Source organism: Marmota marmota, unplaced genomic scaffold (assembly GCF_001458135.2).
Source record: "Marmota marmota marmota unplaced genomic scaffold, marMar, whole genome shotgun sequence".
NCBI lineage: Eukaryota > Metazoa > Chordata > Mammalia > Rodentia > Sciuridae > Marmota > Marmota marmota.
The window spans coordinates 3553122-3569780 of NW_025999891.1; the positions used below are offsets into that span (position 1 = coordinate 3553122).

The following is a 16659-nucleotide window of genomic DNA, read 5'->3' on the forward strand; positions in this document are numbered from 1 at the left end:
GGTAACACCAAAAGTTAAAACTGAAGAACAAAGCTTCCTAAATGTGTTTGGTGATTGTAGGACACATGTCCTTTGTGGTAATGTACCAGAGATCATGGGTTTAAAGAGATCCAGTCTCATGAATTTATCCATGGTCTTAAATATTACATTTAGCAAATTGTATGCCTACCTTTTTCTTCTTCAAAGTTAAAGGAGAGAGAATGGTTTCTTAAACTCAAAGCAGAACCTTTTATAATAATCAATAAGGCTGGGAATGGTGGTGCACACCTGTAATCCCAGTGGCTCAGGAGTGGTCGAGTTCCCCTGAGTTCAATCCCCGGTATTCCCCCCAAAAAATAAATAATGCAACTTTGGAGTTAGCTGTACTTCACATTCTGTGATTAACACAGAGCTTGGCTTTTTTGTGTCCATAAGGTTTGAGGCTTTTTTATTTTCACACTTTTTTTCTGGAGGAACCTTGGGAAGATTGTGGAATGCAGCTGCTAAGCAGATCTCTATACACTCTGAGATAATAAGCTTCAGGAAATCCTGCCAGATGTCTCAAAGCATTGACTTCCTGGTTCAGGACTAGAATGGAACTGTAGAATAGCTAGGGGTGTGACCCAGGCTGGGGAAATTTAGCCACAAAGTGAGAAGAATAGAAGTGATTCCTATTGTCCTTATATTGGGGAGGGTTGGAGGGAAATCACTAATTTCACAAACCAATGTTGAGCTTGTACATAGAAATCATCCTGAAAATGACTTGTTGATTCATAGGGATCACAAGTCTAGAATTGTTAGCATATACCACTTAACAGCATTTAATTGTATGCTTTGAATTTACATAGGCTTGTAAACATATTTAGGCTTTCTCCTGCAGTTTCAATTTCTGGTGTTACCTTAAATTTTTTTTCTTTATTTTTTGGTATAGGGAATTGAACCCAGGGGCACTAAACCACTGAACCACATCCCCAGCCCCCTTTTTGTTTTTTAATTTGAGACAGGGTCTCACTAATTTTCTTTGAGCCTTGCTAAATTTCTGAGACTGGCCTTGAACTCCAATCCTCTTGTCTTAGCCTCTCAAGCTGCTGGGATTACAGGCATGCCCCACTGTACCCAGCCCTAATAGATTTTTAAGTAACTACTTTTCTGTAAGAGCGTTCACATTGTCTACATTCATTAGGGTTTTAGGACTTCTGGTTTTGTTTTTTGTCTCTATAGATCTGTACTGTGAGCACTAACCATCTGTGGCTATTTAAATAAATAAAAAATAAAATAAGCATTGGGTTTGTAGCTCAGTGGTGCAGAGCTTGCCTCTCACGTGTGAGACACTGGGTTCAATCCTCAGCACCATATAGAAATAAATAAAATAAAGATATTTGTCCATCTGTAACTCAAAACTGAAATGATATTACATAAATAAGTAAAATTTCAGTTTCTGTGTCATAACTAGCCATATTTCAAGTACTCAATAGTCTTATGTAGCTAGCGGTTCCCATATGGGACAGTGCGTGTATAGAATGTTTGAATTATTTCAGAAAGTGCAGTTGGACAGTGCTGCACTATCTCATATTCCCTTTTGTTCAGGTGTCCCTGACCTTTCTCTTAGAAACCCCATGCAACAGGAGCTAGAGCTGCATGGATACTTCAATTGAGTCTTCCCCTAGAGAGAGAAGGCAGTAATTGCAGATTTTCCTGACCCCAAGTGTGAGCAATCAGATGTTTAGCAATCTCTTTCATTTTGTCCTAAACTTTTCAGAAAGAATGCTAAAGGAGGCCCAATAACTATTACTCAGTGAACCACATCTATCTGCTGTAATAGTCTTGCCTGAATTACATCTAACAATTGCCATTAACAAAAGGAAATTTTAGTTTGTAGAAGACAAAATGGGACATGAAAAGTTAGAAACTGATTTTCATTCTGTTTGATAAACTTGACATTATGAAATTCCCATACATCTTCTGCTCAAGTGAACCTCTTATACAGTAAGAGAAATGCTGCCTACTTCAGAATTCTTGTGATCAGGTAATCAAATGTCATTTCTATCTTAATTGCTATTAAAGGAATTTGTATCATTTCATATCTTAGAACATCATAGGTTAATGTTTCAAAATTATATTAAACCAAAATAGAACCCAGATTGTTTATAACAAGTATAAATAGTTCTTAAAATGTTTGTCACCGTTTCTTTAGCCCATCTTAAGTATTATCCTGTATTTTTTAAGTAATAAATTTTTAAAATATACATCATAACTTTGGTTTCTAAAGTATACCATGTGTATTTCAAGTTATAAACTAATAAAGCTTCTGTTGTCTAATTTCAGTTTTAAATCTTTGTATCCATAATATCTTGAAATGTTTGTTGAATGGAATGAGTATCTACTAAAATAAATAACTGTACTTTAGTAGAGAAAAATCTCATGAGACTCAGGTAAACTATGTAAATATACCAGGTGTGAGGCAGCTGTAGTGGTGCATGCCTATAATATCAAGCAATTTGGAAGGCTAAGGCAGGATGAATGCAAGTTTGAGTCCAGTCTCAGCAACTTAGCTGTCTCAAAAAGGAGATTTTTAAAAAGGGCTGAAGTTGTCTTCTAGCAGTAGTGTGCTTACCTGGCATGTGTGAGGCCCTGGGTCAGTCCCCAGCATTGCAAAATACATACACACACACACACACACACACACACACACACACACTCACACACACTCACACACACACAATCAGTTGTGCCTAATTCAGGCTTCTCCTTTCAGTTGTGTGGAAAAACTGCTACTTAATATTTTAAAAACAAAACACTCGAACCTGAATACCAGCTGAAAATGTGATGTTGATTCCTACATATCATTGTTACTTGTCAAAAGGTTGACTGCTATTTGATCACCAGTTCATAGGTCATACTCCTGGAGCTCCTGTAGTCACTTAATTTCTAGATTTGTCACTGGCTTTATATTTATCCTCCAAATTTGTTTTGTTGCTAGGAACCTAGCTAAGCACTCACTAAATAAAAAACAAAAAAACTATTTAAAAAGTAACCCCATTCTACCTTAGGAAACTATTTCAAAACAAATTTTCATGTGCTCACTCATCTACTCAACAAAAAGATATCTATTTCCTTCATGATAGCTGCACCTCTGGTGTTCAGACCAAGGGTTCCAATGCAGACAAGCTATTTCAGTCTTGATTTGACTGTCTTAAGCTCTAGAATCACTAATAGGATTTTGAGTAACAGGGCCAGCGAGTATAGCAAACAGCCCAGCTAGAGGCAAGCCTTCTTTAGCCATATAGTAATTCCAAAAATTTGACCTCAGTATTCTTCTGTTGTTTTTAAATCATTTACACAATGCTGTTCAATACCCCCCTGTATCACTTTCAGATATAGTAGAGCATCTACCATAGATTCATATTCAACATTTGTCTTATAGGACAGTACGTTCACATGTATCGTATTACTTTACATGTTTTAAATCTTTAACTGTATAAAAGTTTAGTTTGTTACCTGCATTTAAAGATGAATAAGTTGAAGGCTGAAAGAGGTGAAACAACTTGTCAGAGGGAGTTATAATTTTGAAGGAGATCAAATCGAGGTATTTTGTCACAGTAGATACTTAGTAAGTAGAAATTATTGTGTTTTAGGTATTCTTGCTTGCATTTTTTGTTTATCTAATTTAATCTTAAAACAGTCAATGATGAAAGTATTTTTATCTCAGATTTACAGGTGAAGATACTTGGACACAAAACAATAAAATCATTAGCCTGAGGTTATACAGTTAGTACCAGAGCCCATGCTCTTAACTACACTGCGTTGTTCACCTCCCACATTCAGTGTTCTTTCTACTACATCATGCTGCCTCTCTAGATATATTGGGAGGGATCAGGTACAGGAGCCTTTAAAAGAATAGAAAACTGTTGGGACAGTCTTGAGATAAAGTGACAAAAGTCTGGCATAGGTAACAGTTGTCCAGAGAAGGGATGGGATAGAGCACATAGTCAGTTGGGAATCCATGGCTTCCTATACCATTCACTTAAAGCCTGGTTTCCTTCTTGGACTAGGATGCAATTGAAATTGTGTTTTATTTGGGTTTTTATTATTTGTTTTTCAGTGTTCTGGATCAAACTCAGGACCTCAACCTTGCTAGCTAGGCAAGCACTCTACCACTGAGCAACATCCCCAGGGCCCAAAATTCTAGGGCTATCCTTTTACGATTGTTGGCGTTTGTCCATGGTAGTTCAGTACACAGATACCAAGTACTATTTTATTAAGTTGTGTTGTTTATTTTTTTCTAATTTGAACACAAATCTTTATTAATTACATTTTGATATGTAGAAATTTTAATAATAATACGATAGAAATTTTAACACTCGTGCCAAAATTTAGAGCTTAGGAGTTTATGTTTTGTGTTAAGAGAGTTAATAAACAAAGATAGCTTCCCAAATAGCAGGAAATAATTTATGGACTGCTTCTTGTCTTGCAGTAGCACTTGTACCATGGGCTTAGTCCTGCCTCTCTGGAGTGACACCCTAATTCATTTGGATGGTGATGGGTAAGTGCTTTCCCTTTTAATTTTCCTTCAGAAAGCCAAGTGAACTAGTCAACTGAGTGGGAGGCCCAGTATGCCCGACTGAACAAACATGTCAGTAGCTCAGTAGGTGCTTTTAAATTCCTGTTTTGTAAAGTGAAGTAAAAATACAACTTTCCAGTTTCTTACTTATTCCTACCGTAGTCAGTCAGATAAAGAAGGAGTAGTTTATTGCTCACTCTTTAATCTGAGCTTGTAGGCTATTGCAATGCCCTCCCAGAGGATATGTTCTGTTTCAAATAACCTCTTGCAGCCTCTGCCAGCTGTCAGCCTACAGTATAACTCTTTCCTGTGCCAGTTCCTTCCACTGACCCTTCCAACCCCCACCTTCTGGTGTTTTTAGAATGTGTCCCCAAGAGCCTAAGATGTTTGCTCCAGTTTATAAAACCAGGGTCAGGTTTGCTAACAACCCAGAAGACTTCCAAATGGAAATATACAGAAGAAGAGTTTGACCATATCTACAACTGGGAAACTTTTAATTGCCTACCAGTTTATTGAAGCTTTTCAGTCAAGCCTTAGTTAACTTCTAAGTGATGTACTTGGTAATTCCTTCTATTGAACCAGCTATTGCTAGCCCAGAAAACAGGCTTGAAAACTCAAAACTGAACTAATTTACCCTTATTTGTGAATTTTTGTTTTATTCTCTTTTGTCCTTAGTGGGTTCAGCGTGTCAACAGATAATAGAGTTCACATATTCAAACCTGTATCTGTGCAGGCAATGTGGTAAGATGACTTTTAATACCTCTACAAAAAGTGTTTTTTTTTTTTTGCTATTCTATAAGTGTTTTAAAATATGTTATTAGAGTAATACTTTGTGAGAAGTAATATTTGAAAGGTCCAATTTACTGTTAAAATTCTGTGTGCTTTGTTTAGGATTTTTGTCATTGGTTTGGCCATCACAGTTAAAGATGACCTAAAAGTGCAATTTTTAAATTGTCACAGTGGAAGGCCTTGAGCATTGGTCTACAAGTGAAATCTAGAGGTATTCTTAGGCTCTGGTGGAGACAGTGGATCAAATACAGCAGATTAAAACTGAGTTTTATAGGAACACATTGACTAAGTTACTTAGCAGTCTTAAGAGCCAAGTCTAGAACACCTTACTGCTATGTATTAGCTCCCCAGTACCAAAAATAAATAAATAGAGAGATAGGGACCATAAATGAGGTATTTTTAGGTATATTTTGGGAAGGACTACAAAGCAGTCTTAATTCAAGTAATAACCTTACATCAAGCTTTGATGTTCTGAAGTAGACTGACTATTCCTCACTGTGTTAGCTTGTATTTCCTAGAGGAAGAAAACATTAATTATCCTGTATATCACACTAAACTGGCCCCTACCTTTGAATCTATACAATAAAACAAATTCTCTAAGAATTTGGCTTACTTTGAGTAATAGAACACATTTTTAAAGATTCTGCAACTTTATTTTTAAACAACAATCTTTAATAAAAGTGGACTATTAAAAATTTTTAATTTATATAATATGGAATTGACAAGGATTTAAGGAATAGACAATCATATGCTATTGATAGAAGAATAAACTGGGAAAACCTTTCTGAAGAGTGATTTGCCAATGTGCCTTATCATTTTGCATGCCCTTTGACCTAGGAATTCTACTAAGAATTTACTCTGCAGTAATAACTATGGGTGTGTGCAAAGATATATATAAGAATGATTGTTGATGTTCTAATAATAGCAAAAAATAGAAAACAATTTAAATGAAAAATAAAGATCAGTTAATTTATGATACATATGTTATTGAATATTATGCAGCTATAGAAAATGATCTAACTTAAGAATATTGAGGGGTTGGAGTTGTGGCTCAGTGGTAGGGCACTTGCCTAGCATGCATGAGGCACTGGGTTTGATTCTTGGCACCACATAAAAATAAACAAATAAAATTAAGATATTGTGTCCACCTACAACTAAAAAAAATATTTTTAAAAAAAGAATATTGATATGGAAAGATGTTGATAAAGGCTATAAATTAAAGGATAAATGGTATGAAAAATAAATTAAAAGGCATTTTTAAGAAAAAGATGTAAACAGACTGACCACAGAGTTTTATATAACTGTCCTTTAGGAGAGAGACATTAATTTATAGCATTAAGACATTTTATTTGACAGATACTAATTGAGCTCCAGCAATGAGCTGAGCCTTCTTTAAGGTACTTTAAATACATCAATAAACAAAACATTGAAAGGTCTTTGTTCCTGTGTAACTTACTTTCTGCCAATTCTGACTTAAGTTCTTCCCAAGCATATAACCAAAAAATACTTTTCAGTTTTGTTTACCCTTCATGGGAGTTCAGAATCAGAAGTCTCAGACTAACCAAAGTTCAAATCTGAGCCAGGCCCAGTGGCATATGCCTATAATCCTAGCAGTTTTAGTGACTAAGGCAGGAGGATCAAAAGTTCCAGCCCAGCCTCAGCAATTTAGTGAGGCCCTAAGCAATTAGCAAGACCTGTCTCAAAAATAAAAAAGGTTAGGGATGTGACTCAGTGGTTAAGTGTCCCTGGGTTCAATCCCCAGTACCAAAAAAAGAATAACCAAAGCTGTTCTTAGAAGGTATTTCATGTGTATGAATAAATGGTTTTTAAAAACTAGGAGACCAAATCACCATAAATGATAAAACATCATTAAATAAGTACTTTCTGGATATTGAAGGGATGTCCTCATGGCTTAGGGACATCTATGTATGTGATCTCTGTGAAGCCTCCAGGAACCATGGGGAAATGTATGCTGTTTCATAATCTCTATGTCAGGAGGAAGAAATCTTTATGTAGTATTGTTGAGATCTTTAGTTTTCTAGTGATATAGCCCCAGTGTGGTTCCAACTATATGATCATGAGCTCTATAGGTACCTAGATCTTTTTCACTAATGGATTGTTAGTCTCTTCCCCATCCCCAATGTTAAGGATACATCATATCTTTTAGTAAATGTCTAAATAATATGGGCAATACCCATGTCATCAGGATTAGAGGATCTTGAATTCCAGGGAGTAGATTCTCTAGAGGTCAAATGCTATAGAATTTAAAAATCAGAAGACTTTGAGATACACATGGGTTATTGGCCTTTTAGTACCCCACCATTCTACGGTGCTCATTTCCCAGTGTATCTTTCAGGTCTGCTCTACAGAGTTTACACAAGGCTTGTGAAGTAGCCAGAATGCATAACTACTACCCAGGCAGCCTTTTTCTCACCTGGGTAAGTTATTACGAGAGCCATATCAACTCGGATCAATCCTCAGTCAATGAATGGAATGCTATGCAGGATGTGCAGTCCCATCGGCCTGACTCTCCAGCTCTCTTCACAGACATGTAAGTAGCTTGCTGAGAGTTGGGGAGGTCCTCTCTGTTCTGTGCTAGGCAGCATGTTCCTCCCTGATTTCTTATCTTTAGGAATCAATCTTATCCACTTTTATTAGACACTATCTACATCATATCTCTGCCACACTCATCAACCCTGTTAATTCTGCTGTCTGCAAAGGCATGAAGAATTTCACACCTGAGTACAGTGGAGGCTCCACAATCAAGAATTGCAATACCATCAAATCAGTTATTCAGATTCTACTAATTTGAAATCTGAGTTTAAAGGAGTTAGGCTGAAGTTTGTGTTTGCTTTGTCTGTGAAAGGAATACTAGGTAAGCAAATTAATGGCAAGAAACTTAGATGTCTGTCATACTTAACAAGATGTTTCCAATCAATTTGAAAGAATACATAGGTTCTAAGCTGATTTTGAACTTATTACTGTTTAAAAAAAATTTTAGAACATCCTATCAGTCAAGTGTCTTACTCCACCATTACCTTAAGTCCTTGTCAGTGAGATTTTATTAAATCTCCCTGGTGCACTGTGAGTTGGATGAAGGCCTAAGGTGGAGCTGATGTTTATTTCCTTTTTAGGTTTATGCGTTGAAACTTCTGTGACTATTTTGGAAATTTTTTTACACTTAGTTCCTGCTTTGGAAATTAAGTAGGGTGTTTATTTTTCTCTGAATTGGTCTTTCTGCACTTACAAGGTATTCTACAGCTTAAAAGAAAAGTAGTTATATACTATCTGATCTTACAGTCAGGATTTGTCTTAAGATTCCTAAAGTCTTGCCAAAACAGTTCGTGATTTTTAAGAAAAAAAAAAAATGAGGTCAATGCAGATAATAGTCTAATAAATAACTTTTATTAGAAAAGGTGAAATATCCAAGAATTGTATGCAAGAAACAGTCAAAAAAGCACTAGAGGGGCTAGAGTTGTGGCTCAGTGGTAGAGCGCTTGCTTAGCATGTGTGAGGCACTGGGTTCGAGTCTCAGCACCTCATACAAATAAATAAATAAAATAAAGGTCCATCAACATCTAAAAAAATATATATTATAAGGGCTGGGGATGTGGCTCAAGTGGTAACGCGCTCACCTAGCATGCATGAGGCACTGGGTTCAATTCTCAGCGCCACATAAAAACAAAGTAAAGATATTGTGTCCACCTAAAACTAAAAAATAAATATTAAAAAATATATATAAAAAAAGAAAGTCGTTTTTTGAAATATATATATATATTTTTTTTTTTAAAGAAAGCACTAGAGTCTTTTTTGCACAGGGTGTTGTTGGCACTAGACTCTACTTTTCAATGACCTTAACCCTTTTAGTATCTCATAATAATATTATTCATAAAAATATTATTCATGATTTCACGCTTACAGCTGGTTAATGTGTTTCAGAGGAATGTTTCATCTAGCTCAGGGAAGTGCATTCTAAACCATACTTACATGAGAAAAAGAAAACTGTTCACATTTTTTTCTGATTTTGAAAAAGAAGATTTTGAAACTGTAGCATAAAAATAAGCGTGAAAAGGAAAGAAAAGAAAATTACTCATAACCTCTTATAACCATTAAATATTAGTTCTCAGTATGTAGAGTATAATCCCAATTTTAAGGTATATTTCACCAATAAATGACTACATATTCACAGAAAAAAATACATGGAAACTCTAGGTCAAAGTATTATTACTGATAGAGGAATTTTTAGGTTTTTTTACTTTCTTTGTATTTTTAAATATTTCCCCAATTTTTTCCAATGAAATCAATGAAGAGAAATATGTGTTGTAATGCTTTTTTCATCCCACCCTCCTTCCTAAAGTGATGAGAAAAGCCTATAAAATGCTGAGAACCAGGTGCAGGAGCACACACCTATAATCCCCATGACCCTCCAGAGGCTGAGGCAGGAGGATTACAAATTCAAGACCTGCTGCAGTTGAGTAAGACACTGCCTCAAAAATAAATGAACAAATAAAAAGGGCTGGGATGTAGCCCAGTAGAGTGCCCCTAGGTTCAATCCCTAGTACTGGAGGGCAGAGGGGGAACAAAGCTGAGAATATAAGAATATGTGCTAAAATTGACTAAAGTGCTGTACTGTGAATAGCTTTATATTTAAAATCCAAGGAAGTGGGAGAAGAAGAAAATATACATGCATGGTATTCCCATTGTACATCTAATTTTATGCCAAGCCCTTCATATATGGTATCTCATTTAATTCTCATAAAACTCTATCAGGAGACAGATATTATTAGTGTCCTTATTTTATAGAGAAGGTAACAGGCTCAGGGAAAAGAGGGAACTTGTTCAGTTTTACATCAGCAATTAAGTAGAAGGGCTGCAATTAAAACCTAGGTCTGACTTATTCCAAACCATTGTCTCAAGGAAGTCTGAAGTATTGAGAGAAGTATCGCTAAACTAGGAAGTCTAACTCATGCTTGAAGCCAGGGGTACTTAACCACTAACTCACATCCTCAGCCTTTTTTTTAAATTATTATTTTTATTTTATTTATTTATTTGTTTATTTATTTATTTTTGAGGTAGGGTTTCCTTAATTAGGGTCTCACTAAATTGCTGAGACTGGCTTTGAACTTGTGATCCTCCTGCCTCAGCCTCCCAAGACACTGGGATTACAGGCATGCACCACTGTGCTCAGCGAAATTTGTTTTTACCAATATGCTTTTTTAAAAAAAAAATATTTTTTTTAGTTGTTGATAGACCTTTTTTTTAAATTTATATGTGGTGCTGAGAATTGAACCCAGTGCCTCACACATGCTAGGCAGGTGTGCTATCGCTGAGCCCCAGCCCCAGCCCCCAATATGCTTTTAAACAAAAGACTGAAATTATACATTTATTTTGTACTTTGAATTATCTAGGAAAATTAAGCATGAATGAGAATTTTACTCCAGTGAAGACTGTGATGCCTTCGCTTGTGGACAGGGAAATGACACAGTTATTAGCTGTATCATGCAGTGTATGTGAAAAGCTAGGAGCCCAAGTGGTGTGGAGCTCCAAGTTTGTGGGGTTAGAGCATCCATCTTTGGAGATTATTGAAGCTATTTTTGCCACCAGTGATAAAGGATGTAGGCCCCAAGGGCAGGCAAGATGCCTGAAGGCTTAGTCCATCATCCATCTCCAAATAAGGAGGTGTAGAGTAGATACCTTTCTTGAGTTAGGGAGAAAGATGAAGTAGACAGTGCTCTCTGACAGCCTCACTCACATTCTACATGATATGAAATAGTGCCTTTAAAGAGAAACATCCAGTTACATTGAACCAATACTTTTCTGGTAATTGGAGAGTCAACTCTTTAGTCTGATTTCATATTAAACTCCAAGAGTAATTTTATGTTTATGAAAAATGAAGGAAAGCAACACAATCCTGCAAGCAGAGTGTTAGACTAGGTTAAACACTGATTTTCCTGCTAGTGTATGTGATCATCAGTATGTCTTATGCCATGTTTGGTTTTTTAAATCTGTAAAATGAGAATAACAACTTCACAGAGGTAGTGTGAGAGTTGTCATGAAAAGGAAAATATTTTGGACAAAAGTACTCTAGGTAGTACTCTAGTACAAAAGTACTCTAGATAGAGAAGTTTCCTTACTGAATTCCGAAGGCAGGATCCTTTTCCTTCTTTCATGTTTTCACTTCACAATGAGTGATCAGCATAGTGTGGTATTTTAAGCTACAGAAGACCTACTACCATAGTGGGTCACACTGCTGGTCTACCCAGTTTGGTATTCTAGCTCAATTATCGATACCCAGGGGTACTTCACAGGGAAGCATGAATATGGTCCTCCATTAAAAACTACACTCCCTATAGCAAATTTGTCTTTGTTTCTTCATGGATCTATATGTATTTAAGAGGCAAAGCTTGCCAATTTGGAAACATAATCAAATGGTAATACTGAAATTCCTGATTAAGAAATATCACTTCCCTATTTTCAGACCAACTGAACGCGAACGAACAGAGAGGCTAATTAAAACCAAATTAAGGGAGATTATGATGCAGAAGGATTTGGAGAACATTACATCCAAAGAGGTAAGAGACCTCAAGTCTTCATTGTTCCAAGGCTCCGAGTGGGATAACAGTAGGTGTGGGGCTAGAAATGGTACATGTTTGAAAGAGATTAGTAAAATATGTCATCTTTGTTTCAGATACGAACGGAGTTGGAAATGCAGATGGTCTGTAACTTGCGAGAATTCAAGGAATTTATAGATAATGAAATGATAGTGATCCTTGGTCAGATGGATAGTCCTACACAAATATTTGAGCATGTGTTCCTGGTAAGTTTTAAGGACCACTTTAAGTGGTATGTTGAAGTACTATATGGACTGATGGATGGAGGGAGTAATTGTTTAATTTTATTATATTTAAATAAAATGTAACTTACATTCAAAAAGAAGATTGTAAGTACTCAAACCTCATCACTTCCCAGTCGTTTCACTGCATTTTAATATAATCTCTGCTTTTAAGGTTATATACATACATCTATCATAAAGTGGAAGTGATATAATGGTGTGCTAATGCTCATCTCCTTCCACTTTCTCACTCAGTAACATCAAACTGGTAGATTAAAATTGACCATAAGTTGGGCATGGTGATGCATGCTTGTAATCCCAGCAGACTCAGTAGACTGAAGCATGAGGATTGCAAGTTCAAGCCAGACTCACCAAGTTAACAAGACCCTGTATGTAAATTTTTTAAAAAGTGTGTGGGGGGGGGCACTCAACCACTGAGACACAGCCCCAGCCCTATTTTGTATTTTTATTTAGAGACAGGGTCTCACTGAATTGCTTAGCACCTTGCTTTTGCTGATGCTGGCTTTGAATTCATGATCCTCCTGCCTCAGCCTCCTGAGCCACTAGGTTTACAGGTGTGTGCCACTGTGCCTGGTTAAATAAAATATTTTTTTAAAGGGCTGGGGGTGTGGCTCCATAGTTAAGCACCCCTGGGTTCAACCCCTGGTACAAAAAAACAAACAAACAACAAAAAAATTCACTATAGTAGAAATATTTACACCAAAGAAATTGGCAAATGCTATAAATTAGCCTTTTCTTCCCCTGGATTGTTAAATATTTAATCAGCTTTTCATAGTACTTATATCAAAAACACCAGTGGGCTATAGTTTTATACAGTGCTAAATAGGATGATCTTTAAAATATTTCTTGGAAGTCTGTCAAATGTATATTTGAGCAGAACAAGTGGGAATTATTTATAACAGAGAGACCACTGGACCTTATTTATTCATTTTTTGTGATTCTGGGGATTGAAACCAGGGACTCACACATGCCAGGCAAGCAGGCAAGCACCTACCTCTGAATTATAACCCCAGCCCTGGATTTTTAAACATATGCAATTTTGTAGCTACATTTTGAGCAAACCTCCCCCCATGCTTTTCCTGATTACCAAAACATCAGTGACTAAACATTGTTCTTCATAGTTCCTGAACACTAAGTGACCTATAATTAGCCCAAGGAGATCTCTCTGACAGATGAATTAAGAAAGCTTCTAATATCCTAAGACCCATTTTCCTTTCAAAGGTTAAAAACTTCTAGCTTTCATCTGTACCCAGTAGAGTGAACAAGGTTAACAAGAATAATTAAAAATCAATGAGGAATGCTATAGGAACCTCTTTTTTTTTTTTTTTTTTACTTCCCATACATTTTGGCCAAAAATGTTAACAAGAAACTATATCAACTGGTTTGTGTTTCATTTCCTTTCTCTGATGAGGACATTTGTGAACTGTGAAAAGATTATAAGGTGGGAAACAGGAGAGAAGAGGAATAAATGCATAGCAACTGACTAAACTGGATCATCTTACTGAGTATTTAAGAGTTTATTTCACCGGGCAATTAAACTTTGTGCTGTAAAAGGGTTCTGCTGAGCTAATCTGTTGACATTCTAGGGTATGTGTGTCTCTAGAATGATTCATACTGAATTATAACTATGAAATTACTCAGAGTTGGGAGGGAAACTTCTTTTCCAGGTCTTTAACTTGACTAATATGTGTTGCCATTTCCGCATGTAGATCATACTGACCTATTTGTAAAGTCAGTATGATCTACGTACTGGTTTATGTAGATCATAGTGTCTACAGTTTTACTGTCCTTTATGTATACTTCCATGAGGGCTCAAAGATATCATGCTTATATATTGCTGGGAATAATCTTAAATGTTAACTGTATAAAACTTACAAGTCATTCATTCATATGGGCCCTGCTCCCCCCGAACTGTAGCCATGAAACCTGACTCATGTTTTGTTTTGTTTTTTATGAAGGGCAAATGCCTGTAACCAAAAAGAGCTCATATTAGAAAGTGACCATAGTTACACTTGAGTCACTTTCAGTGTCCTTTTTTTTTTTAATTAAAATTCTTTTTATTTATTTTTATTTATTTTTATTTTTTTGCCATGCTGCAGATTGAACCCAGGGTCTTATGCATGCTAGGCAGGAGCCATGCTTCTGTATTATATATCCACTTCCCTGAGCTTGGATTTTTAGTACCTTCAAAGAATATGGACATGATAAATATCAAATACAGCCAATTTCTGATTGGTCATCCTATTTTATTCTAGTCATACTTCCTTATAGTTCTGTTGCCACCCTCTCTAATATTTCTTCCTTTTTAACATTTTCTCATATGGTATATCTGAGGGCAATTGGTAAATTTTAATAGTACTTTTAAAAAATTTAATTCCCCTCAAAATTGTATTTCCCTAATCAACTACAAAAGCATTCAAGTGGGCTGGGGATATGGCTTAGTAGTAGAGCAGTTGCCTAGGATGTGTGAAGCACTGGGTCCTATCTCCAGCACCAAAAGAAGCATTTATACTCGTAGATATATCTTATGATTTCACAATTCTTCCTTTTTGAGTTTTTTTCTTATTACAAAAATAATTTGTTTATTGTAGAAATTTTTAATGACAATAAATCTTATTTGATTACCACCAAAACAGATTGTCTTTGTCACATTTTGTGCCTCCACTAGCTCCCCCGCGTTTTTGTTTTTGTACTGAGGATTGAACTCAGGAGTACTTTACCATTGAATTACATTTCCCTTACATTTTTGTTTGTTTGTTTGTTTGTTTGAGACAGGATCTCACTAAGTTGTTGAGGCAGGCCTCAAGCTTGTGATCCTCCTGCTTCAGCCTCCTGAATTGCTGGGATTACAGGCAAGTGCCATTGTGCCCAGCTTAATTTTTACTTTTATTTTTACACACACACACATCATATATGGACTTTATATTTTAGAGCAGTTTTAGATTTGCAGTGAAATTAAGCAGAAAAAAAATTTTTCCATATACCAATTTTCATGCCATAATAAACATTCAACAGAGTGGTAACGTTTATTACAGTTGATGAACCTACATTGGCACATTCTTAACAACCAAAGTTCATCGTTTTCATTAGGGTTCATTCTTGGTGTTATATGTTGTGTGAGTTTGGATATGTATCCACCATTTATATATCATTACAATTTTTACTTATTTTTTGGTACTAGGAATTGAACCCAAGGGCACTTAACAACTGAGCCACATCCCCAGTCTTTTTTTATTATTTTGAAACAGGGTCTTGTTAAGTTGCTTAGGACCTTGCTAAGTTGCTGGTGCTGACTTTGAACTTGGCAATCCTCCTGCCTCAGCCTCCCCAGCCACTGTGATTATAGGTGCATACCACCACTCTTAGCTCAGTTTTTATTTTTAAAATCCATATCTTTCTTTTTTTTTAAGAGAGAGAGAGAGAGAGAATTTTTTTTTAATATCTATTTTTTAGTTTTCGGCAGGCACAACATCTTTGTTTGTATGTGGTGCTGAGGATCGAACCCCGGCCGCACGCATGCCAGGCCAGCGCGCTACCGCTTGAGCCACATCCCCGGCCCAAAAATCTGTATCTTTCCACATATTTTTGAGCAAAGGAAAATCTCTTCAACTATTCTGTTTTCTAAAGAATGGACCTCTTATCCAACAAAATTAAATGTATAAACAGGTTACCTAAACATCTTATACCTGTTTCTTGGTGGTTTCCGCACTTTGTTTGCACTATCGTATCCGGCATCTTCTCCAGTGAGTCTGTACACTGCTGTCTTTCCTAGCAGTTGACATGGAAAAAGAGATCTTATCTTCCACTGCAAGTGGTGTGGTGTTAATTTTCTGCAAAGTCATCTCATCTTGTGCATAGCTGCCATGCTGGGAACTCAACCAGATTGTGTGAAGACAGGCAGCAGGATTTCCCCCTCCCTCTGGAAGAATGCTCAGCTCTGCAGTATACTACCCAGAGATTTATTTATTTGGAAAGATAATAGCTGGTATGGAGAGGGAACATGTAGAACATAGTTTAGAGAAAACTTGGTCCCTGGTTCACTCCCAGGTTGCAGCAAACAAAAAGGATCTGCAATACAAAAATAAGATTGATTGATGGGAAGCAAGAAAAAAGTACTTTCTTACTCTACAAGTATATGTGTACAACTTCTCTGAGCTGGAAGCCTTTTCCCAACCAAATTTCAAAGTCAGCAGTACTCCTGGAAGATCTCTGATATGGATGTGGCTGGGTGCAGTGGCACACACCTATAATCCAAGTGACTCTGGAGACTGAGGCAGGAGGATCAAAAGTTTGAGGCCAGTCTTGGCAACTTAGCAAGACCCTGTCTCAAAAAAATAAAAAAACCAGGTGTGTGGCACATACATGTAATCCCAGCTGTTTAGGCTGAGGCAGGAGGATTGTAAGTTTGAGGCCAGCCTTAGCAATTTAGTGAGACCTTAAGCAACTTAGCAAGACCCTGTCTCAAAATAAAAATTAA

General features: G+C 36.4%; 1 protein-coding gene across 7 annotated transcripts in view; it reads left to right on the plus strand.

Annotated features, from left to right (window-relative positions):
* Positions 1-16659, plus strand: part of Ssh2 (slingshot protein phosphatase 2) — a 263454-nt gene that overhangs the window by 209297 nt on the left and 37498 nt on the right. For 5 of the 7 annotated variants that reach the window (XM_048793526.1, XM_048793551.1, XM_048793555.1 and 2 more), the window contains 5 exons: positions 4454-4522; positions 5216-5281; positions 7686-7880; positions 11808-11901; positions 12018-12146. In XM_048793526.1, coding sequence (XP_048649483.1) covers positions 4454-4522; positions 5216-5281; positions 7686-7880; positions 11808-11901; positions 12018-12146 — 553 coding nt within the window. The remainder of the gene's footprint in view (positions 1-4453; positions 4523-5215; positions 5282-7685; positions 7881-11807; positions 11902-12017; positions 12147-16659) is intronic. The other 2 variants (XM_048793533.1, XM_048793544.1) reach the window with 1 other exon arrangement.